General features: G+C 36.8%; 1 protein-coding gene across 1 annotated transcript; it reads right to left on the minus strand.

Annotated features, from left to right (window-relative positions):
* Positions 1 to 16,854: 16,854 nt before the first annotated feature.
* Positions 16,855 to 19,098, minus strand: LOC104227448 (U-box domain-containing protein 10). The gene has a single exon (XM_009779698.2). The coding sequence runs from the start codon at positions 18,823 to 18,825 to the stop codon at positions 17,140 to 17,142; it is 1,686 nt and encodes a 561-aa protein (XP_009778000.1). The 5' UTR covers positions 18,826 to 19,098; the 3' UTR covers positions 16,855 to 17,139.
* Between the last annotated feature and the right edge of the window lie 5,595 nt (positions 19,099 to 24,693).

Here is a 24,693-nt window from a genome sequence, read left to right on the forward strand (position 1 = left end):
TCAAGTTGTTCCAGCTCATGCATGGTCTGTTTGACATAAATCATCACTGCCGAGAGAACGGTAATGCTGGTCATGTTTTCACATCGTAGACACCTTCTGATGATGGCATGGGCAATGGTCTTAATCTTATCCCTGGTTTGCCTCTTTTCTTTGAGTAGGTGCTCTATTTGATCATTACGGGCTGTCATAACCCGAGAATCCTGGAGGCTTTGATTTTGCCACTGCTGAATTTCTACTTCCATCTGGGCTAAGAGCTTGTGGCAATGTCTATTTTCAACTCCAAGTGTTCGGGTTTGCTCAACCGCTCTGCCCACCTTTTCCTTCAGATTGGCAATGGTTCGCTCGAGATCCCTTTCCAACTGCCGCAGGTGCTGGTTACGCTTTTCTGTCCTCCTTGCCCAGTGTGCTTCGAGTACTGCTATGGTATTTTCCGACTCACTCCGGCATTCCCCAATTTCCATCCTTAAAGCTTTTATCAATCGTTCATCTGACCGGCTCCTTTGCTGGTTATCAGCATCTATCCTCATTTGTTTGATCTGGGCCCTGAGCATCTCGTTTTCCTGGGTCAACCTGTTTTTTTCTCCCAAATCGGTAGCAACTTGCACGTTGTGCTCATATTTCAGACCTTCAACTTGTTGCTTCAGTTTGCCGATTTTGGCACGATAGCCTCTTTCTTTTGCCAACCAATCCCACTGTTTTTGCGACGATTCAGCGAAATTCAGGATGTGGGGTCTTTTAGCCGCCTTTCGTGTTCAAGTTCTCTTCTATACCACGCAAGGTAACCTGGCGCCATTTCACTTTTGGCCCGATCCTGCACACAAGTATCCGCTTTTAAATATTGACATTCATTCCAAATCTGGCGGATTTTTGCTTCAGGAAATTGCCCATCAGGGCTAATCTCAATTGTTTGAGCACTAAGATATTCCTCGTGTGGCACTATCTGGCATCTTCCGAGTTGTCTCAAGACTCGGCAGGGCGCATAAGGTTGAATGCTCTTAAGTCCCATAAGCAGAAAATGAGTTCTAGTTGCTGGCATATACATGACCTCATCAACAGGCAACCATCCCAGCGTCCATTGTATTTGGCTGGCAGTGAGAGTCTAAAAGAATGAAGTCCACGTCATAACTCTTTTGGGCAGACTGATCTTTTTGGTTCTCGTGTAAAACTCTTCTATGCAAGTTTTCTTCGAGGAACCATGGTTCAAAAGCTCGGAACGATGGCAGAGATGTTCGGTCATCAATATTTGTAGCAGCAAGTTACACCCTTCGAAGAAATTCCCCCCGACTTTGCAGGTTGTGAGAGCTCGAAAGATATCAGATACCACCATAGGCGCGAGAGTACTATCATTCTGAGTGAGCAAATTACTGACGACCCCGGATATTTTCAAATCAATATTTCCGTCTTTCCTCGGAAATACCAGAAGGCCCAAAAATGTTATCATGAAATCCACCCGTCTGTGCTCATTCCACTTCTGACGACTACCTTTGTTGCATAGCTTGTTAGTCAGATTATTGAATCCTCCTACATGACCATACCTATCGTATATGAAGCATGGATTACAAAAACCCGCGACCAAATCTGGGTTATGGACCGTTCTGGGTATTTTTAGTGAGTCTAGAAATCGATGTACCGTGATAGCTCTTGGGGCAACCAGGTATTTTTGCCTTAATGGAAGTTCAGCATTTTCGATGTACCTAGCCATTTCCTCCAGAGTCGGGGTGAGTTCAAAATCGGAGAAGTGGAAAACATTGTGCGCTGGGTCCCAGTAGGTGACCAAAGCTCTTATGATATCTCCCCGAGGTTGGATTTCCAATAAACCCGTGAGACCTTTCAGATATTTCTTGACCTCATCTTGCCCTTCAGTACCTAGATCATTCCACCATAGCCGTAACTTGACAGGGATTTTAGTCATTATCGAAAAGTGTTCATTTTGCATTGTGCTCATCCTGCACATTTATTAAGGTGACTTTAAGCAAAAATGATTTGACTCAAAAATATTTTGACTATATATTTTTTTTTTTAAAAAGAAGATCCGATTTTCGAACACGGCCTTTCAGCACTTCGGGGATGAAGATTTTAAGGCTGTGAGGGTCAACCGATCAAAAACTCTAAAAGATGACCGAAAGTGGCCGTTTTATGCAAAATCAGCCTTCCGCCGTCCCTTTCGGGAACATTTGGCTATTTTTGACAAAAACAATCACTTGATTTATTTATGACTCTCTTTTTTAGTAATGAACCAACATGGGGAACACGGCCTCACAGAGCCTCGGGGAAGAGGATCCTAAGGTTGTTGGGCAATTTGGTCAGAAAAAAAAATGACCAATAATGGCCGTTTGTGCAAAGTCAGTCTTCCGACGTCCCTTTCGGGAACATTCAGATATCCTTGACAAAACGGCATTACCCGACTCATTCATGGTGAAATTAAAATTCTAACATTTTGGCTACTTTGAAAAGAGGAGGTTGGACCCGATGAGGGTTGCCTACGTATCTCATACCCTGTGAGAATCAAACCGTCGTAGTTCGGGCTCGATCAAAATAGAGTAAATAAACTAAACCCCTTCTGAATACAATCTTTTAAAGAAAAGGAAAAAAATATTTTTCTGGATTTTTATACTTTTTTTTTTATTTTTGAAAAGAGATGAAGACTAAAGAAAAATCTTTTTAAGGAAGTATTTAAACTTCTTTTCACTTTTTTTTTTTTGAATTTTGAATTTTCCCTTCTTTTTTTTTACTTTTAAATAAATACCTTTTTTGGATTTTGAAAGTGATTAAAAGGAAAAAAAAAATTTATATGTTTTCTTTATAAATCAAACTAAAAGACAAATTTTGTTTTCATTTTTTTCCTTTTTTTTTAAAAAAAAAAATCCGGCGAGGTTTTGATACTACTTGGACATTGGTTTTATTTTTCCAAAAAATAAGTAATTATCTCCCTACGCTGCTATTTTCTTTATTCTTTTTTTTTAAGTTTTTTTTTAGAAACCGGTCAGCATGCAGAACTGAAGCAAATAAATGCGCAAAACAAACGGGATGCAGCAGGATGGTCTTTTCATTTCAGGTTGCCTTTCCTAGACGGACCCAGCCCCTGTGTTGAGTCCCCTATGTCAAATGCAACATGATGCAAATAAGCGTTCCTACTAGGGATCCGGCGTGAGGGTTTGTTATACTAGGTTTATAACCTGGGTGTATGTTCTAGACTGTGTACCCGAGCGGACAACTCGAGTCGAGGAAGGGGCTACGTACCGGGGACCCGCGAGATCGTCCGGCTTTGTAACTTGTCCGGCCTCTTTCTTATTTTAGGTATTGACACTAACAGAATAGGGAGTCTCGACCAGCGAGCTTCTCCCCGGAGGTAAGAAGAGAAGGGTTTCGGCACAGTTTATATACAATTCAGATAATATCAAAGCGGTAAAAGACAACATTTAGCACGTTATGCCAAAACATGTAATAAAGATCAGATAATAAAGCCAAATATAACAATTATTCTAAGCTCAAATTCTGAACCCTGAACAAACGTTCTGGGTTCTAATCCCCAGCGGAGTCGCCAGAGCTGTCACACCTCCTTTTTGCGCGCCCGCCCCGAAGGGTAAAATGCGCGAGGGGAGTTTTTCCAATTTAAGTGACAATATTCGAAATGGGATTATTTATTTAATTTGGCTTTTGGTGTCCCAAGTCACCGGTTTATCTTGAATCCCAAATCGAGGAAATTTTCGACTTTCCAAATGAAGTCTACGAACCAGAAATTCTAAGTAAGGAATTCTGTTGACCCGAGAGAAGGTGTTAGGCACCCTCGAATCTTGTGGTTCTAGCACGGTCGCTTAAATTGTTATAATGGCTAAATATCTTATTTAAATACATGTTTGTGACTTATGTGTTTTATTAAGTTTAAACCGCTTTTATTATTATCATTTATTTTTCATAGAATTGCAACGTCGCGAAAATGCATCTCGAACCACGTCACAATCAATGCACCCGTGGTTGTTAACACATTTCGACTCCGTTGAGATTTGAATTTGGGTCACATAAATGCGCACCCGAATTTAAGAATGTAATTTAGTTAAGTCGCGCCTAAAGAGCCTAACGCGTTATTATCTTTGAGGAAGGCAGTGAAATTCACTAAACAGTCCCTCCCAAATTCTAAGTATTTTATTTGTGACCAATTATTGAGGTCCCCGCAATTTGCATTATTTTATTTGGCGAGGCTCGGCTCATTTTATGAAAGGATAAGCCTACGATGACTACATTTTTCTATTATGTCCGTCTCTAAGAAATGGAAGAAAGAAAAATACATACTAATTGAATTACATGTTTGGCCAACTCCGGATTCTTGTTAATTATCTGATTAATTATTTACGGGGTGAACATTCTTTTAATTTGATAAAGGAAATTGCATACAAGATTAATGAAATGCTAAACTTACTCCAAACGTTTCTCAAGTTGAATTTAAACTAACTTATTTAAACTAGATTAATGGAATTAACTACTAGAAACTGCTACTAATGGGATTCGAACATGGTTCTATAGACTGCCTAACGAAATCCGATTTGATATAGTTAGTTTAAATGACTTAGAACTAAATTGCGTCTTTTGCCAAATTGGAAGCAACCTGCCTTACGTGTTTAAAATAAGAATAGAGATGAGATTCAACTATCAATTTACTAAACACATGTGCACTCTACGTCATGCGGTCAACTAAAACAACTAAATAAATAGCGTAAACAAACTAAGGTTTCAATTAAGTACAAGCTACCTCATGTGTTCGCTATTGAGTTACAAACTAACAAATTACAAAAATATAACAACATTTATAAAGCTGTAATTATAGCAGCAAATGATTAAACTCCTTTGCATCTTTCATTTCATGCTTTAACTGTTACATCAATGCGAAATTCTAGTGTGTACCTGGATATTGAAACGCAAAAGAAGAAGAAGAAGGTAGAGGAATCAGCAGCAGCAACAAGAGAAATGGCAGCAGCAACAGCAGTAGTAACGAACCAACAGCACTACCAATTCCAAAAGAGAAACAACACTCCAACAAGACCCGAAATGATTTGTAAACCCAAAAGCAAAAATCAACAATCAAACGACTCAAATTAACTTTGAATTATGCCAAAACTGGACCAATAGATCTCGGAAGGAGTTCCAGCAAATTGAAATCAAATTGGGATGTCAACTCTCTTAAAAAAAAACAACTCTTTTAGGTTTCAACTGATGTCCCTACTCTATCTCCTTTTCTGATTCTTTTTGTTCTGAAAACTCAAATAAAAGATAGATTTTAGGGAATTTTTTTTATGGCTAAAAAACTCAGTTTCTCAAGGGTGTCCTCCTCTCTTTTTAAACTCCCCCCTTCATGTTCTGTCCTCTTCCTCTTTTATAGCCATACCCAGACCCCTTTTCCCCCAACTGTTAGTCCACTAAATACTGATCCCCTCCCATGTGAACCTTCTGTTTTCCCACTCAGGACTTAAAAGAAAAGTATCCCCATGAGATTCCCCTGACAGCACCCTTTTTCCTAATGGTAAGGGTTTATCTTTCATTAGTTTAAACAAGTATGGGCAGCAGGAGTATGTCCTGACAGCACATGTTGTCCATTCTACTTTAATTCTTTAACAGGTAACAAAGCACATGCTGCCCAAAGTAAAAAATGAGTAAACATGCCATCAAATTAAACAAAATTCTGAAATCTACACTAAGCTGCAGCTATACATCAATCCTTAAATGATTTCTGATTCAAAACTGAACAAACTAAAAACAGCTATACTGAATTCTTAATTGGATTCAAACAAAGCTTCAGCAGAAAACAGATAACACGAGTCAAATTACTATCATTCCAAACTGGAACTAATTGACGACATATATCGAATCGACTATACTAATTATAACATAGAACAAACAGTCGATCAAACAAAGACCACAAAATAGGGTATCAACTGTCTTTGACAATTTTGCACGACACAAGGAAACCACACGCATTATCGATTCGACGATTTTAATCAAATTGAAATATGTATATTACTATACGTATTCAACCATAAACAGAATAACAATCGACCGAATAAAATGTCTTATGGAGATGGAGAACAACTGACAGCAAAATCCCAGAGATAAGCAAACAAACTAATTAACCATGCCGATAAACTAAACTAAACTAAAACAAACAACAAAAAGGAAAAGTGAACTTACTCTGAAAAGCTTTAAACACAGACGACCCAGGCCCGAGCTGGATTTGCCCATTTGAGGTCGAACATATCTTAATCGAGGTGTTCTCGACCGAGAACACTTCGATTAAGGTCTATTAGACCCTAACCTTCCGTTTAATCTAACCGGATTCCAAAAATCCTTGTGTTCTAGGGTTCGAACAGTCAGATTTGGGGTTTTGGGTTTTGTGGGTAGATTCGGACCAAACCAAACTTGGTTTTGTCACGAGTGAGGCTAGGGTAATGGCTGGTGTGAATCTGAGGTGGGTTGGTGTAGATCGGGGTTTTGCTCGAACCTTCAAACGAAGATTCGAGGCGATGGGGAATGATTCGAGGCAAGGGAATAACAGATCCATGTTCAGGGTGGTGAGGTGCATCAGGGATGTTACTCTGGTAGTCACCGGCATTGTTGCCGCCGGGTTTACGGTGAGAGTGCACAGGGGCAGCTAGGGTTTAGGAGGTTTGGTTTTGGGTTTGGGTTTGGGACGATGAAGGGGGGTGTTCGGATGGGGGCGTGGGGTAAGGTTTGGGGTTTATATACGTAGTGGTTGGTTGGATCCTGGCCATTGGATGAAGTGAGATCGAAGGCCAGGATCTTTCATTAACTGAGGAACGGTGTCGTTCTAACTAAAGGAGGTTGGGCTCGTCCAGGTTTGAATGGGTTGGGCATATGGAAATGGCCTGAGACCGTTGGATGGGATTGGGTTTAACGGTTGAGATTAGACGGCCCTATACGGCGTCGTTTGAGTAAGTGATTGGCCTGATCTGGGTCGTTCCTCTGAATCAATCAACGGCTCAAAAGGGTGATGCCTATACGGCGTCGTTTGGGCGTTTCTAAACAGACTTGGCTTGGACTGGGTCATTTGTATTGGTTTGGGCCTGATTTCATTTGGATTTTTGGCCCAAATCCAATATTTCCTTCTTGCAATTTAAACCGAAAATTCCTAAAAAACCCAAAATTAAACTAACCAAATATTAATTAACACTTAACAACAGTTATCACACGAATTAGAACATTTAATAAATTACTGCGACAACAAAAAATAGAATAGAAATGCATATTTTGTGATTTTTCCTTTTAAAACCAAATTATAGTTTGATTAATTCCTAATAGTAGAATGACATCCTAAACTCACATGCGACATGTATTTTTTGTATTTTATTCGACAAAACTAAACAATCACAAATAACTGCCAAAAGTGCCTCGCATAATAAAAATTGTACAACAAAACCATTTATTTATTTATTTATTGATTTTTTTTGGAGTAATTGTCGTGTAAACAAAAATCACATGCTCACAGCACATACCATGGCCACACTTCTTTTTGTGTAGACCGCGCGGGTGGGTTCCGAGGCCTGCAACCCTTCTGGACCTGCTACAGATATGATTTTCGGCCTAAAACATCCCGGAACTTACCCGGAACTCCCGAAACTTCAAACCAATTGTACCAACACATCACATGATATCGTTCAAACTTGTTCAAAACTTTGGAATGCTCACAAAAACATCAATCACCAATTTAACATAGGATTCAAGCCTAAGAACTCCAAGAACTCTTAGATTATGCTTTCGATCAAAAAGTCTATCAAATCTCGTTCGAATGACCTAAAATTTTGCACACACATCCCAAATGACACAACGAAGCTACTGTCACTCTCGTAATTCCATTTCGACCCCTATAAATCTCACCTATCAACTGGAACCGCCAAAATATCAACTTCGCCAATTTAAGCCTAAATCTTCTCTACAACTCCAAAACCCATTCCGATCGCGCTCCTAAGTCACAAATCACCTCCCTAAGCTAACCGAACCATCGGAGCTCACTTCCGAGCCTTCTAACACATAAGTCAACATCCGGTTGACTTTTCTAACTTAAGCCTTCTTAAAAGAGACTAAGAGTCTCAAACTTGACCAAACTCATTCTAGACTCGATCCGCCCAACCTGATACCACAAAAACACGGATAACGAAGCATAAAGAAGCTGAAATGGGGAAATGGAGCGGTAACTCATGAGACGACTGGCCGGGTCGTCACAAGATCATCATCCCTCTCCCTTAGCTCCTCATCTTTCTTCGTCAACTCATCATCTCTTTGTTTAAGCCTATCACAAAACAATTGAAATTTTCCATCCTGGGTAAAGACGTCGGTTAGAGTTCAGTGCTTAGTACGGTACTCCTTGTTCTTGGAGGTCACCTTCTTAAAGATGGTCATCCTCCGCTCCTCCCGCCGGTCATGCTCGATTACCATGATAAGGGTCTGACATGAAAAGAAGGGATTCAATATGAGCAAACTATACATGCGAACAAATCCTAGCGTTAAAAAGCAATTACTCGTAGAGCCATGCCATATATACTCAACGACAACTCCGCATCGCTCATCGCTTGTAATGCCGTGTTTTCAAAAACCGCGCACAGGGGAGCAAAGGATGGCACCGCCTGTTCTGAGTTGGCCAAAAGGTCGTAACCCACGGGAATGATTACATGCCTATTAGGACCCTCGGTCCTTATCTCCACACGAGTATTCCTATCCAGGAAGGCCCGTACCTCCTCAGGGTCGACGTCCGAACTAGAACTATCGTCCCCTGCAAAGACCGCTCTATTTCCCCCATCCGTCGATGATGTGCCACCTTCTGCGGCCCGTATAGACTCTCCGCCATCATGAACCCCCTCAACCTCAGAGGGTTTCCTCTCCTTAACGGCACCCACCATGAAAACGGTCTCTACATCTGGTGCGCGCGCAGACGCTGCTTCTAAAGCAATGACTCTCTCCGGTTCGATATCAGCGAAAATGGCCTTCCCGATTTCTACCCTTCGCCATTTTCTCGACGGTAACTCCTCACCATCAGATGGCTCATCCACAAGGTGATAGATGGGCTGGGAAGAGATCTCATCCTAAACAACAACGGTTTGAGGGGCGAAATCCCTCATTGGTGAAACTTGAGTTCGACTCCCTCAAGCAGACTCAGCCAAGGCAAATTACATCCCAGTCGACACGATAGCTTGATGGAATGCGGGCACCAGAGCTTTTTTCTTGGAAACTCGCCGACCTAACACCAAAGGGAGGTCATGTTAAAGAGCGATAGTAAACAGCAATCAACTGAAGTAGAAATGACACTTACCGGATGGGATTTTGGGTTCAAAACACTTGTGGAAGGATGCCCAATCACGAATTCCCACGGTGTGGGTAACACACGAGCCACCCAATCTTCAATATCGAAGACAGGAGAAGGTGCACGCCTCTCAGTTGAAAAACAAAGACGCCGCGAGTGAGGCAAAAATGAAAGAATGAAAGAAAATAATGGGCGTACGATAGGGTACTTACGATTATAGTTCCATTGCTCGGGAAACCCAGTCGGGTTCGCCACTTGGGCTTGATGAAGAAGTACTTATGCCAAAACTGCCTATTCATCTTATAATCCATCCCGGCCACCAATCCTCTGGTCATATGATGTCGCAAGTGTATTAGAGTGCCTCTATAAAAGCTAGGCGAAAATAGATGCAGCAGGTGGCGAAGGTTGACCTCACAGCCGGCCAACTCTGCATACTTCGCTAGCATCAGGAAAACCTTATACAGATAAGGGGAGAGTTACACCGGGCAGACATTGTAAAATCAGCAAATTTCCTCCGCTAGCGAGAGGAGAGGGAGAGAATAGCCGATTAAGAACGGATAGACGTAAAAGGCATAATATCTGGGTCGATGAACCTCTACGATGTCGCTTCCGGCTGGAACAATTTCGACATGATGGGGGATGCTATATTTAGACCAGAGGTCAGCTATGTGAGGCAGTCCTGTCTCAGAAAGCTTCTGAGCATGAGCGGGTTTCTTTGGAAAATTGTTTCTAACCAAAGGGTTCTTAGGAACTATCTCCTCCGTAGTAGGGAAGCTTTCCTCCTCTTTAGCTATGAACTCCTCACCGCCGGGAGGAAGGGCCACCGATAATGGAGTGGCATCGGAAACCTTGTCATGAATATGAGGGGAGTTGGACATATTTCCGTAGCAAAATGTTTGCAACAAAATCTAAAGAAGATACTGCCTAGGTAAGAAGTCAGGAATTAAAAAGGAGGAAGCTGCAAGGAATTGAAAGCGGAAATCGAAGAAGAAGGCCAAAGGAGAGCAATGCACCTGCGAAATGAGAAATGGTGAAAAATTTCAAAAATGAAGCCCCCTCCATCTATTTATAAGGCTGGTTGGCACCAAAATCGAAGTAGTAGACCGACAATAGCACCAAAATTGAACGACAGAAGCACAAACGCTACCTCGGGAAGATGCGTAATGATAATGTGTGTGGCTGTGACGTCACCCCACGTTAGCCACACCAATCGCGGCCTCGCTGGCCATGCCGTTTCTTTTTTACCCTGGCTGCTTCGACCAAATTTCACCTAAACGGACGCAGATCAGGTCTGTTTTTCGAGGGCGTTCAAGATCACGACCTCAACAAGCAGAGGGACTAACTGTATTGGTCAAAATTTAGCGATTCGGTAATTGTAGATAAATTATGTCAAGGATGGAGTCGACCACGGCATTATGGCGAGGAGTCTTCCTCAGAAGGATCATTGCCGAGGACAAGCAACTAGAGTTATAACTGTAACGGTAGTATAGGCTTAGAAATGGACACCAGGAATATTCTCTCGGATATTCCTTACATTGTACTTTTTAGGGTTTCTCAGGAATATCCCTTATAAATAGGAAGAGATAAAGAACAAAGAGGGATCTTCACTTTTCATGATAAGAACACTTTTGTAAATAGCTTACAAAGAGAATATACAATTATTGTCTTGTTCACTGACTACTTGACTCGACATATATTATTCACTCTGTTTGTTAGATCCGAGGATCCCTTATCCATCTTTGCTTCCCATCCTTCCATATTGTTGTCAGGTGGAAGAATCATCCAAGTCACACAATATTTGGGGGATAAATTCCCTCTTATTATATTTTGTCATTGTCTATATTTATTGCATATTCTTATTATTGTAGCATTCATTGGTAAACATTAAGCTCATATCTGATATTCACTACCCTCAGACATTATCCGTACGGTTGATATCCCTCAACATTAAATCAAGAATTTATTATATTTAACTAACATTCATCATCTGCTTTATCATTAATTAATTTAACGAAAAGTTCAACGCTTTTTTGTCAAACAATGTTCTCAAAGTCTTATCGTGTATATCATCACTAAATTTAACAACGACGCTAATGGTACTAATCGCATAATTTTGTCCCCGACACTAAAAAGAAAAAAGAAGTTAATAACATAATCTTTCATAACTTCAGGATTGTTATAAGTCGTCCTAAGTCTTTTGTTAATTAATTTAGATCCAAATTTCATACAAAAGTCATACCCAGCCAAGTAGAAATTTTACACGTAAAAAATCCAGGAGTTTTTCATTGGAGAAAGCCTCGTGCCTTTGTCATAATTCAATCCTTAAAGTCCATGAAATGTAAAGGATTCTAAGCAAATATTATAAGAGCTCAAAGGCCGTAACCGTAATGGCCAGACATAAAATTAATATTTGGAGATTGTGCAATTAATGGGATCGGAGATCCAGAGATCTGATTGAGTAATCATGATTACAAAGGAATAATCTATAGAGAAGTTAGCACATATAGAGAAGTTAAACAATCACTCTATGTACGGCGTGGTCATGCTTTACGTAGACCCCCATATGCCGATATTGAGAGATATAAAATTATGTTGATTTAGGATGATAATAAATATGGAAAGTGGTAAACCTAAAATCACTTGAGAAAATTTGTTTCGAAATACTTGAAATCTCTTATAGCTACATGTATATTCACATTCACATACGGATAAGATGAGACTTAGAGAATTTTGGTTTTAAATAATCTTATTTATTACTATTTAATATTGGAATATAATAGACTTGAGTAGGGTAGATAGGAAACAAATGATACATATAATATGAGACCCTGACCCCATCGAGTTTGATGGATTGATGGACTAATTGATAGAACTATTACCAAACATAACAAGCGTTAATGTTCCTCGATAAAGTCCACATGCATGAAAAAGCATAAACGGCCACATTTGTCTTTGTTCTATAAATCCCACGGACACATGTGAATGCCTCCATAATAATTTTCACCCAACCTACAAGGTCTTCTCAGTTCTCTCTTTAGTTATTTAAGAATTTTAATTATTTATGAATTTTATAATGTGGGACTCCAACTAGCAACTGAAAGTGACTTGTTCCATAATTAGTGAGAGATTCACACGCATAGGCTCTAAAAAGCTATCTTTTCTCAAATATTCACAAATTGTCTAAAAGTTATCAATGTTAGGGGGGACTTATTCACTTTGGAATTAAGCTAAAGTATTAAAGTCAACACGTAACAAGTTGATTCCCCAGAAGAAAAGGCTTGAAGTAGGATATATTTCATTCATACCCGCAACTCAATATGCTTGCATAATAAGGGCAATAAACCAAATTAAAAAAGGAACAAAGATTACAGAATTCTCCAACCAGTAAATATGGAGATATTGTGCAAAATGTGCCAACGTGAATATAGCATAGGTATTCTGGCAAGTAATTGAGATTAATGGACAGCACAATCTGTATATATCCACTCTTGGCCATGGCAAGCAGCAGACATAATTTTATTACTGGCATATGTTTGTATTGATATAAGAAGATTATGAAAGAAAAAGGAAGAAATTTAGAAAGATAGATAGATTGCTTGTTTGGGTAACTACCAGCAGGAAAATCAGTTTTTAGATAATGCATAAGACAAATTAAATGCACATGGTTCCACTCTTTCAAATCAAGAATTATGGCCTACTACCAGCCACTGTATAGCTAGTACCTCAAACCTAAACTACAAACTTAATCAATAACCTTAAAGGGATGGCAATGGAACGGTGCGGGGTGGTGCGAGTTTAAATGTTAGCTGGGCGGTGCGAGTTTGAGATTTTGCGATTGCGGGGCGGGGCGGGTTCAATTTTTAAATTTTTAAAAAAATGCGGGGCGTGGCGGGGGTGGGGATTTAATTCAACTGGCATTAAGTTCTGATTCTGTAGCCATTGCTTCAGCATCTGAGATGCTGCATCTCCTTCATTCTGCTCCTTGCTTTCGTAAAATATCCATCTGCCTTTGAATTATAGTCAAAATTTTGAGCTGCTTGAAATGTAAAAAGAAAATTTCTGTAAGTTTATTTGATGTTGCTTAACCTTAGTTTATGATTGCAGAGGCTTGGATTACATATTTGTCTGCAATGATATGAAATAATCTTTTAAAAAGTAAACCTTCAACTATAATCCATGCTTTTTAATACTTGTGGTTTCATTGCAATTGCAAATATGTATGGCTATTGTAGCATCAATTCTTATGATAGCTTGTAAAATTACATCTTTCTGCATCTTATAATGTTGTTTTTTTGTTTCTGAATACACCTCTTTACTTGGGATTTATGCAATTTGACCTCTGCAACATAATGTTATTTTCTTGGTTCCATTAGTTCAACTGCTGTTTAGGTCTAAAGTTTTTAGTTTTTCCCCATAATCTATAGAACAACTTTATTATTTTAATATCTTGTGAATTGCTAGTTATAAAAAGAAGGCTAAATTATCTAAAGCTTGAATGCGGGTGCGGGTGCGGGGCGAGGCGGGTGAATGCGGGTGCGGGGCGGGGCGGGTGAACGCGGGTGGAGTGCGGGGCGGGTGAATGCGGGTTTAAATCCTATGCGAGGCGGGGCGAGTTTAGATTTCACGAGTCCAAACAGAACCCGCCCCGCACCAGCAGTGCCCGCACCATCTGCCATTCCTAAACCTTATCCCTACTTAATTGATATTCCTAGGGAGAAGTAATTTTATGAAAAGAAACTGTTTTTTTTCTTCTACATTCACCATTACTACTGGGATTCATATAGAGTACTGAAAAGTTATGACTAATAGAGTATAATATAAGTCCATATATAATTCTAAAATATGGATCTTTTTTTTTTCATATGCCTAAACCGTATACAAAAGTATTATACATTGTTAGTGTGATAAAACAAATATTTAGTAAAATAATTGAAGTACACGCAAATTACTACAGTTATCAAAAAAGTTATAACAGTGATCCCTTGATCATAAGTTTTTCAATATCGTGTTTTGGCTTTCTTGTTCTTTTCGCTTCTACTTATGTTGGTGCAAGGCAATAGTTACCTAGTGAATATTTTTTTGATAGGGTAAAATTAATAATTACCTAGTGAAATAGTTGATAGGTGCATACATTGTCACAAATACCACTACTTTCAAAAGAAAATTATACCACTGATCATAGGATTTTCAAAGATTATGGTGTGGTGGAAAAGAATAATGAATAAAGGAAAAAAAGAAGCTAAAATAGGACATTGAAATAGTTAAAACTTAATAAATGGTAAAAAAAAAAAGGACTATAAAATAATAGCATTTGTTAAGTAGAGGACAAGGAAAAAACATAAATACAGTATTGGTCAATTCAATGATGCCCTCTCTTCTTAGCAATTTCCTTTCTTAGTCTAACGATAATAAAATGGAGAAGGATTTGGTTATTATGTTCAGACGAAGAGGCCCACAGCTTATAACTACCCTCAGAACAGACACTCTAACCACAAGCTAACATCATCGAATCTCATTTTCATAAATATTTCAACAATTTGAATAATCCCATTTGTTTTCGTCTATTTTCCGCTGACTTTCATTTATAAGGCGTAGTTACAATCATAACACAAATCCATATTAGTTTATAAGATAACTGTCTTTGTCACACTTATCGATTAGATAGTACCCGAAAAATAATCCAACTTCCTCCAAAAGTAGAATAATCACACTAATTACATGTGGATTTGGAGCCCATCACTCTATTTTTCTCTACTTAAATACAAAATTTTTGTATGCGGTGATTATCGAGTGCGTGATATGCACCAAAGCCTTGGAAGTTTTGCGAGCTGACTTGTTATGTGGCTGGAACCAATTAGGATTTGGTATTTCCGTATTCCTATATTGATTAAAGAATGCGATTAGGTAAAGCTGCCCTAAGTTGAATATATCAGCAAAAGCAAGTGGTTATTATAGTTTATGGTCGCGGCAGTGGTTTAAAAACATATGGAGGAGGCTGTACCAGAGAAGCGACTGATAGCGTTGGCTTTGGTTCTTAACTCTGATGGATATTTTCCAACTTCCAAAAATTATAGATATTTCCTCCTCAGGCTTTAATAATACTTTTATTTAGTGGGAAAAAAATTATGATAGTCACAAAGGGATTCTTAAATCGCACGTTTTTCTACATTCTGAGTGTAACTAGCAAACCCGTCTTTTGTAGTTCACAAATCCCAGTGATTTGTTAAGATGAATAATTGAAGTTTTATATGATGGGGAAAAAAATCCCCAATCGTTAAATTCAAGAGTCTAAACTTTATTTCCAATAAAACCTTTCCAATTGAAAAGTAAAATAAAAGAGGGGTTCCAATAGAAACACAACTTCTAACGCCTTTCAATAGAGTCAAAATTGATGAACTCGCCTAGAAAATTCAATAGTGACTTTACCGTAATAAACAAAATGGGGAGAATAGTAGTACAATTTTGGACAAGGCTGCAATTTCCCTTATTCACAGGGGAGAAGAGAAAGAAAAAGATAAAAAATAAATAAATAATGAAGAAAAAGAAAATTATTACTGAAAAAAACGCATGTTAAAATGTGGTTGGTGCATGTGATATTCTGTTTTAGTTGAAACTCATACTAGTCATGGAATGTGCTATTAATTACCTTTCAAACAAATAAAGGGGATCACCCCGCAAAGTTAAAAGGGTGCATTTGGTAAAATGGATCAACCCCAAAAGGATATTTATATATTATATCCCTTTTCGAAACTCATCTTCAAAATATTGTTTGGTCATAAATTAACTTACTGTTTGAAGATGAGTTTCTAATAATTCTGAATTATGAGTTTCAAATTTAAAGTTTTTACATCTTTTTCAAGTAATAATATTTTCCTTTTACAAAACTACAATATCTTTTTATGTGAAAAATATATTCAAACACAATTTCAATTCTAAATAGCTTATTTTAACTTAATTTAAAAAACTACTATTAGTTTTTCAAATCTCACATTTTTTTATGTCCAAATGCCTATTAAACTCTATATCCAATTCCCCAAAGCTATCCAGCCAAAACCTTTCCAATTGAAAAGTGAAATAAAAGAGGGTTTATAATAGAAACACAAGGTCAACACCTTTCAATAGAGTCAAATTTGCTGAACTCAGCTAGCAAATTCAATAGTGACTTTAATAAACAAAATGGGTGCATAGTACAATTTTGGACAAGGATCATAGCAGTAGTGCAAATTTTGGCTGCAGTTTCCCTTATTCGCAAGACGAACAATGGTAATCATTAATCATAATAAATTCGTACGGGCCACAATTGAAGGCCGTTGAATTATAAACTCCATGCCAAAAGCTTTATTCACGAGGCGATTAAAGATTATCATAATAAATTCATATGGTCCATGATTCAATCAAAATATGATCATTTTCTGACACCAATCACCTATATTGAGTTCCTCAAAAATACACGTATAATTACATCATACATGAGCTATGAAATATCATGGCACCAACAGCTTCACATAAAGGGAAAAAATTCTCAATAAATGTCACAACGAAGCAAGAACTCAAAGAGAAGACATCTTCACTTAATTTATTCGATTTTTGGTAGAAAAACAAGAAAACACCTATCAAGTTAGGTCAACAAACCAAAGATATTACATCTAGTCTACTAACCAACATTTACTTTTTTCTACCACTAACTTATAACCACAATCTATATGAACATAATCAAGAAAAAAGAAAAGCCTTTAAAATTACAAATCGTAAATTTAATTTAGATAAAAAAAAAAACTCAACTTTATTATACATACAGATTGATTGCAATTGCATCACTTGTGATTTACTGATGCTCAATGTCTGGTAAAAACTCCCCATAATTTACCTCTACCAAGACAATCCAAGAGCTTTTTTGCACCTTCAATCTCCATTTCAGCTAGCTTCTGCAAATGCACACAAGCTCCTGAATCCACCATTTGTTTGCGGCATTTCTTGGAATACACAAGCGAAGCCAATAATGAAACAGGATACCTTTTGTCTAAATTTTGTACCAGTGGATCTAATAGCTGAACTGCACTCACAATACCTCTTTCTTCCTTCCTAAAAATCTTCCTATTTCCAGCATATACCATTAAATTCGTCAATGCTCTTGCTGCTGCTTCTCTCTCTTCAACAGCCTTACCTTCTGTCATTCTCACTAACAGCGAAATACACCCGATTTCACCTAGTTCTTTTCGGGTTTTTGTACTGTATCCCAAATCGTAAATTGCTTTAGCTGCAGCAATTCTCACACCTAAAACCCCACAATTCAAAACCCCAACAATCCGAGGTAAAAATTCATTGTCCACAATTACCTCAGCTACTGATGGGCACGTTGCTAATGTTCTTAACATAAGAACAGGGGCCTCTAAACTCTGAACTGAAGGAGCTGAATCCCAGAAATTTTTTGTGCTTTCAATTCCACCTTCTCTAGCCACTAAGAGTTTCATATTGTTGTCTCTTGAAATCAAATTACACAAACACGAAATTGCATTTTCTTGGGCTAATGCTGTACCAGAAGTGGATAACCTTAAAAGGATCATTATCGCGTTTTCTTCCATGAAATTCTCTTTAATTTCAGGGAAAATGGCTAAGTTTTTAAGCACGGAAGCTGCCATAGCTTGAGAATTGGGCGTTCCCGTTTGACAAATTTCTAATAAAGATGAAATTCCTCCTCTTGACCCAATTGCCCTTGCGTTCTCCTTTGTATGGCCCAATGCTTGTAAAGCTACGCATGAATTTTCCTTCCCTAAAACACTACCGGATTCGAGAACCCTGAGGAGATTGTTAAGAAGGCCTAAGCCTTCGGCGATCAAAACATGTTTGCTGGAATCAACGGTGGAGATTTTAGCTATGGCAGTGACTGTTTTCTCCTTGATCTCAGGGGAAGAGCTGGAATCGAGTAAGCGCACGAGCACCGGAACGATTCCCTGAGCTACTGCAATTAAAACATTTTTGTCGTCTTCTTGTAAAAGCCCAAGCAACGAGTCTAACACCGAGTTCTTCGACTCAGTGGTCCCGATCTGAAGCCGAGTTATCAGATTCCTCGATTCGGCCCGAATACTCTCCCGCTTTGAGGTTGTTGTTGACGAAACGGTACCGTTTTCATGGAGGACCCCACTCTTAATCAGAATCTCTAAATCCCTAACGTGGTTATCGAGTTTAGCGGAGACTGAGTCGATGTTATTCTGGGTTTTGAGCTTGCCGTCAGGTGGGTTAGCGGAATGGCAAAGGGAGGAGAGAGAAAGCGCGTCGGAGAGAGTGGTGGAGAGAGAGAGAAGGAGGTCGTTGTAAAGAGGATTGTTGGAAGCGTTAATGGAAGCAGTAGAGAGGTCAGAGAGGTGAGATTGAAGTGTGGAGAGTTTGGTTCTGATTAAGGACCATTTGCCTTTAAAGCTTTGAGTGTGGGGAATGGAATCGAGAAGAGATTGAAGGAGCTGGGAATTGGAGTGAATAATGGGGTTAGTGGGTTCAATGGGATCGTTTTCAGGTACTTTCATGGCGGCTTTTTTTGCACAGAGAAAAGAAAATAAAGAGAGAGAATAAGAGAGAGTGGTTTAGGGTATTAGGGGAGGGAGGAAAGTGATGATGAGCAAGCAGTGTTGGGTGACAGAGGTAACATAACATGAAAAAGAATTAGCATACGGGAAAAATGGGAAAATAATGTAATGTTGCGGCGTCAACTGCGGATACAGTTTCAAGTGCGTGCTTTTCACATTCCCATCCGTTAACTTCGACGATATCGATATTTGGTTGGATCAACTTTGTTTGTAATTTTGTCACTCTAATAGATTCCTACATAGGTGGCTCAAATACATGTACGGTCTAAACCCAAGCCAAAGTTTGATATAATGCTTAAATTTTTAAAAGAAAGTTATATATATATTTTATTTAAATTTTAATTTTTTTATCTTTTCGAAATGTAAAATTATCAATAATATTTTTATAATTGATTTTCTTCAATAATTTCTTTTCAATTGATAATATAATTAACTTATTTAATCTATCTTGAGATATTGTTAATTTCAATTAAGATTTTACCAATTATACTCTGGAAAAATTTCTTTTCTTTGAGTCGACTGTTATAGAAAACTCTATATTTATATAAAAAGTACTAAATATTAGTTTTTTAACATCTATAAACCTATTATTTCTGAAAAAATGGGGATTCCAAAATTTGGGTGCCTAAGACAAAAGTCTTGCTAGGAACAACGTTAGAGCCGCCATGTCCCTAGAATTAGCCTCGGTTATGTTTTTATATACCTACGATTTATGATATAAATTTTTTATCCTTTTGTCATATATCAATAAATTTGTATACTTCTTAATTATTTATTATTTTGTTAGGTATTTGCGACTTACCTTTGGTAATTCTTTCAAGGTCTATAGCTAGATTAATAAGAAGATTCACATATTATTTTTGGTTCTATTGACCACTTTCTACAAAGCTCGTCCCACTTTGTTAACCTATGAGTTGTACCCTTGAATGCCATTTTGTTCTTCCTTTTCATAAAAGCGTCATGCTTTCTCCGTTTTAATATAAATGATAGCATTTTAACTTGGCACAAAATTTAAGAATTTTTTTTTAAAATGTGGTCCTAAAAGTTTAAGAGATAAAAATTTTATGGAACCATGACATTTTTGTGACTATAAAAACTTTTCATTAAAGATAAAATCGGTAAAATAAAAAGTTTAAAATAAAATTATTTCCAAATATAAAAATTTATCATTCTTTTTGAAATGCACTTAGAATTTGCTAGGGTAGTTAACCGCTCTAGTGACTCTAGGGAGGGAGGAGGAGGAGGAAGTGGGCATTCCAAATTTATCTCCTTCCCTATTCTATAGCGAATTTAGGTAACATATTTCCTATTTCGTTGCCATTCCCGTTAAAATACACACACACTAATCCAAATCATATCCTAGAATCTAACCACAATAAACCATGAATTTCTTCACAAAATTGAATAGTCAATTTTCAAAATGTTGTATACGTACTTTGTCCACCTGTCCTTTATAACCCTCTTTGGTCATCCCATCCTGTTTAATTGTTTGGTGAAGGAAAGTATAATAGTAATCAATTACGACAAATAAGGATCATATTCTCACATTAGGGAGCCGCCACCTTTTCCTTTTTCTACCTTTTTGTAAAGAAACACAGAGGAGAGAAACAAGGTCGAAAGGAGGAAAAGGGAAGACGGAAAAGAACAAGGAGTGAATGTGGTAATTCTTTCACATGTTGTTAACCGAGGCTTGCCTTCGAAAACGCAAAACAGAAAATTCATCATTTACCTTTAATTTTATCAATCCATCAACTGAACAATCTTTCTTTAGAATTCTTAAAAGGGATGCACCCTACAAACAAGTCAATTTCCATAACCGTTTAAAGAACCACCTCAAAATCTTAAGTCATTCTGTTGCGATAAAGATGTCTTCTAAAAAAGTTATTTACGCTAACGTTTGGACATAGATTGATTGAAACTTGAAAAAATAATTTTTAAAGTAGTTTTGAAAAATAATTTTTGAAAGTTGAAATTATGTTTGGATATGCATTTTATTTGAAAAAAATTTGAAGTTTTGTGAGTAGGAACTTGATTTTCACCCAAAATCTACCATAAACTAGATTTTGAAAACTTGAAAAATATTTTCAGAAATTTTTCAAAAACAGATCACTAATCTATGGACAAACAATATTTTCAAAAAAAAATTGAAACAAAACTTGCCGAAATGTTTGGCCAAACGGGGGCTACATTATATATAACTCCAATATTTAGCATGAGATTCGTCTTATATTTTTATATTATACTGCTTAATTCTTTTCAACTCAACTCTTACTAGAATCATGAATCTTGATCACAACTCTCAGTGCTATCTAAAGTTTCGCCTTGTCTTACCAGTAATAATCGTATTAGTCATGTATTTTTCTAATCCTAATTCCTTGTTTTTATACGGTGTGTCATTATTATCAGTAAGTTTGACACTATTCTTAAAGTTTCGTATCCCTGTATCTCTGTTATTACTCGTTGTGTTACTTGCTTCCGTTGTCTTATGACCTCGTTATTGCTATTGTTTTTCTATTGCTTCATTTTTATTGTTCTTAAGGCGAGGATCTTTCGAAACAGCCTTTCTAGGGTTAATTCCAATGATAGTCACTCAATTTCACTAAAGTCACTCAACTATTTTTTATCACTTAAAAGTAACTAAACTTTCACATTATCACTTAAAAGTCATTTTGGTTCAAACCCCTACCATAAATATGACATGGCATAACACTTAATGAGAAAAATCCAAAAAATAAATGTCACATAAGCTTAAATGGATCATATCCACTTTAGATCTATTTCTTCCTTAATGTGATTTGACCCATAACCCAAATGCTTTCAATTAAAAAAATTATTAAATTTCACATTAGTTTAAAATGATTATCTTATACTACAAAATTCTTGCATTTTCTATTACATAATGCTCATTTATAATTATTCTATACTAAAAAAATTCTTATATTGTTTGTATGCCCCATCCGAGTCGTTTTATAACTCTACTGAAATTAAAATACTACAGTATCCAACTCACATAACATATTTATAAATTTCTAGTGAAATTAAAATAGTATTGTATTCATCTTACGTAACATATTAATGTATCTAAGCATACAAGAATAATAATAAGGCTAATAAGAGTCTATTTTCACAAAACATGCACTTACAAACAACCTATTGCAATTGTTTAGACAAAAGAAATATTGTCTTTGTACGATAAAAAGCCCCCAAAAAAGAATCACAAAACCTAATTTTATTAGGGGTATGTGTTTTTCCCCTATTGAAACTCATTTGGGTTATGGGTCAAATCACATTAAGGGAGAAATGGAGGTAAAGTGGGTATGGTCCATTTAAACTTATGTTGCATTTATTCTTGGATTTTTCTCATTAAATATTATTCCATGTCATATTTATCGTAGGAGTTTGAGCCAAAATGACTTTTAAGTGATAATGTGAAAGTTTAGTTACTTTTAAGTGACAAGAAATAGTTGAGTGACTTTAGTGAAATTGAAACATAGTTGAGTGACCATCAGTGAAATTAACCCAGCCTTTTTACTTTATAAGATAAGGATAAAATCAGCATAAATACTACTTTTCCCATACCCTACTTATTAGATTTGAGTGAGTTTTTTTTGTTGTTGTTATTGATGATCCCATAATCTATACTTATAATGTTACAAAGGGCATTATACAAACGGAAAAGCATTTCACTCTTTCAGGCAGCAAGAGGAAAATAAAAAGTAACGTGGTGAGGAACACGCGCCTTTGAGCGAGAGTGCAACAGGAGACCGTGTAATATACAAGACAACTAGCATGGCCTTGAAAGTCGAGCCAAAAGTTGGTCAGAGTCTGACAAGAGGTGAAAAGCAGAGTCCTTCCTGGGCCCCTTAAAGTAGTGGGCTTTCGGGGGCCAACCTTTCTAATAACCCGCCACTTTTTTCTTGCACCCTAAAGCCCGCCACTTTACAAACGTAATGACAGGTAAACTCGGAAAGTTTCCAAGTCGTTTCGCGGTACCATCTCGCACCGGCGTGTATTCACAATATCCTTTGTTACTTTTGTTGAGTCACTGGACGTGAAAAAATCTCATTGATTGGGTTGATAATGAGAAAGAAATTTATTGATCTTGGTACATCTGTCTTCATGTGTTACAATTTCTTTATGAGATTTTTTCTCTTTAATTTGTTTTTTTAAAAAAGAAATCTTTTTATATTTAAAATACTTTAATTTCAAAAAATTTTATTCATTTCTAATAACATTTTCTTACCGATATAAAAATGTTGTAGTAATATATTTTATATTAGAAGTTCTAAAATTAGTTTGAAATGAGTGAGAAATATTTCATTTTTTTTATTAAACTTCTTGTTCCGCCAAATAAATTCAAACAAGATGAAAATGATAGAGTAAATACCGCTACAGTCAAACCTCTCTATAACAGCCTCGTTTGTTCTTGATATTTTTGGTTGTTATAGTAAATTGTTGTTATAGAAAACATATATTATAACAAAATATGAAATTTAATTCCGAAAAAACCTTGTCTTTTAATCTTTTATAGTGAAGTGATATTATATAATGATGCCGTTATAGAGAGGTTTCACTGTATTAGAAAAGAAATACTATTGATGAAAGAATCAATGCAAATAAATTGTGATGGAAAAGAAAACTTATCGACAATTGCAAATTTTTATTACAAATAGTTACAATTTCGTTAAACTTATGTACAAAATTCCATCCCATATTCATATTTTTCTTGTAATGTAAGTGATAATAAGATATAAATATATATGTATATATATATATATATATATATATATCATTTAACTATATCAAATAATTTTATTTAAAAACTTACGTAGTGCACTTATTATTTTTATACTTGTACAAGTGCACGTAATTGTAGTTTTATCTTTACCTAAAGTATTTCGTACGTGTTGTTTGCAAAGAACAGCGGGAAAGGGTAAGAAAAAGTGCTAAAGAGAAAAGTAAAATTTTCGCGGGGTAGGCTGGTGGGAAAAGTGGTAATAAGGGTAATAATGAGAATTCAACAGAATTAAAAAGAAACTGAAAAGCAAAGTGCGAATTGAAAAGCTTTTAATGAATCAATGTACTTACTGCACCCTGCACTTATAGCTTCCTCGAGTCCGAAACTTTTCTAATACCTTTTTGGCAAAAAATACATTTCTACTACTACAAAAAAAATTAAATAAATAATTAAAATGCAATATAATACTGCGTTTTACTTTAACGGAAAGTTAGTTGTTAAAGTAAAACGCAGTATTATACTGCATTTCCCTATTAATATTGGGCCCACTTCTGCAGAACTTGTTGGGAATATTTTTTTAATGCAAAACGCAGTACAATACTGCGTTTAAGGAAAACGCAGTACAATACTGTGTTTAAGAAAAACGCAGTATTATACTGTGTTTTACTATAAAATTTGGGCTAACCAATAAATGTTCTGCAGATAACTGACATACCAATAATTCAAATACATAAAACGTGATATTGTACTGCGTTTTACATAAAAAAAATTATGCACCCCAAGCTTATTTAAAGGCGTTTGAATTTTATGAAAAATTCATTCAATACTTTCCTTCAAACTTCCGTTCATACTTCTCTCTTCTTCTTATCATCATTTTTTTACAATATCTGAAGAGCCAAAAATAAGGGTTTCATTATATTGGGGGGGTGAGGTTGTGCTGGAGAATAACTCTGTGAGATATAGCTCACCTCCACAGTGTCATGTTAAATTGCCGCTTACAATGGAGTACGATAAATTGGTATCGTTGTTACGTAAAAAAATGAGTAAGAGGAAGTGTTCGGTTAACCTTA

This window comes from Nicotiana sylvestris, chromosome 3 (genome assembly GCF_000393655.2).
Source record: "Nicotiana sylvestris chromosome 3, ASM39365v2, whole genome shotgun sequence".
Lineage (NCBI taxonomy): Eukaryota > Viridiplantae > Streptophyta > Magnoliopsida > Solanales > Solanaceae > Nicotiana > Nicotiana sylvestris.

Excerpts from the sequence above, each read along its gene's own strand:
- LOC104227448 (XM_009779698.2), bottom strand. The coding sequence starts at position 18,825 with ATGAAAGTACCTGAAAACGATCCCATTGAACCCACTAACCCCATTATT.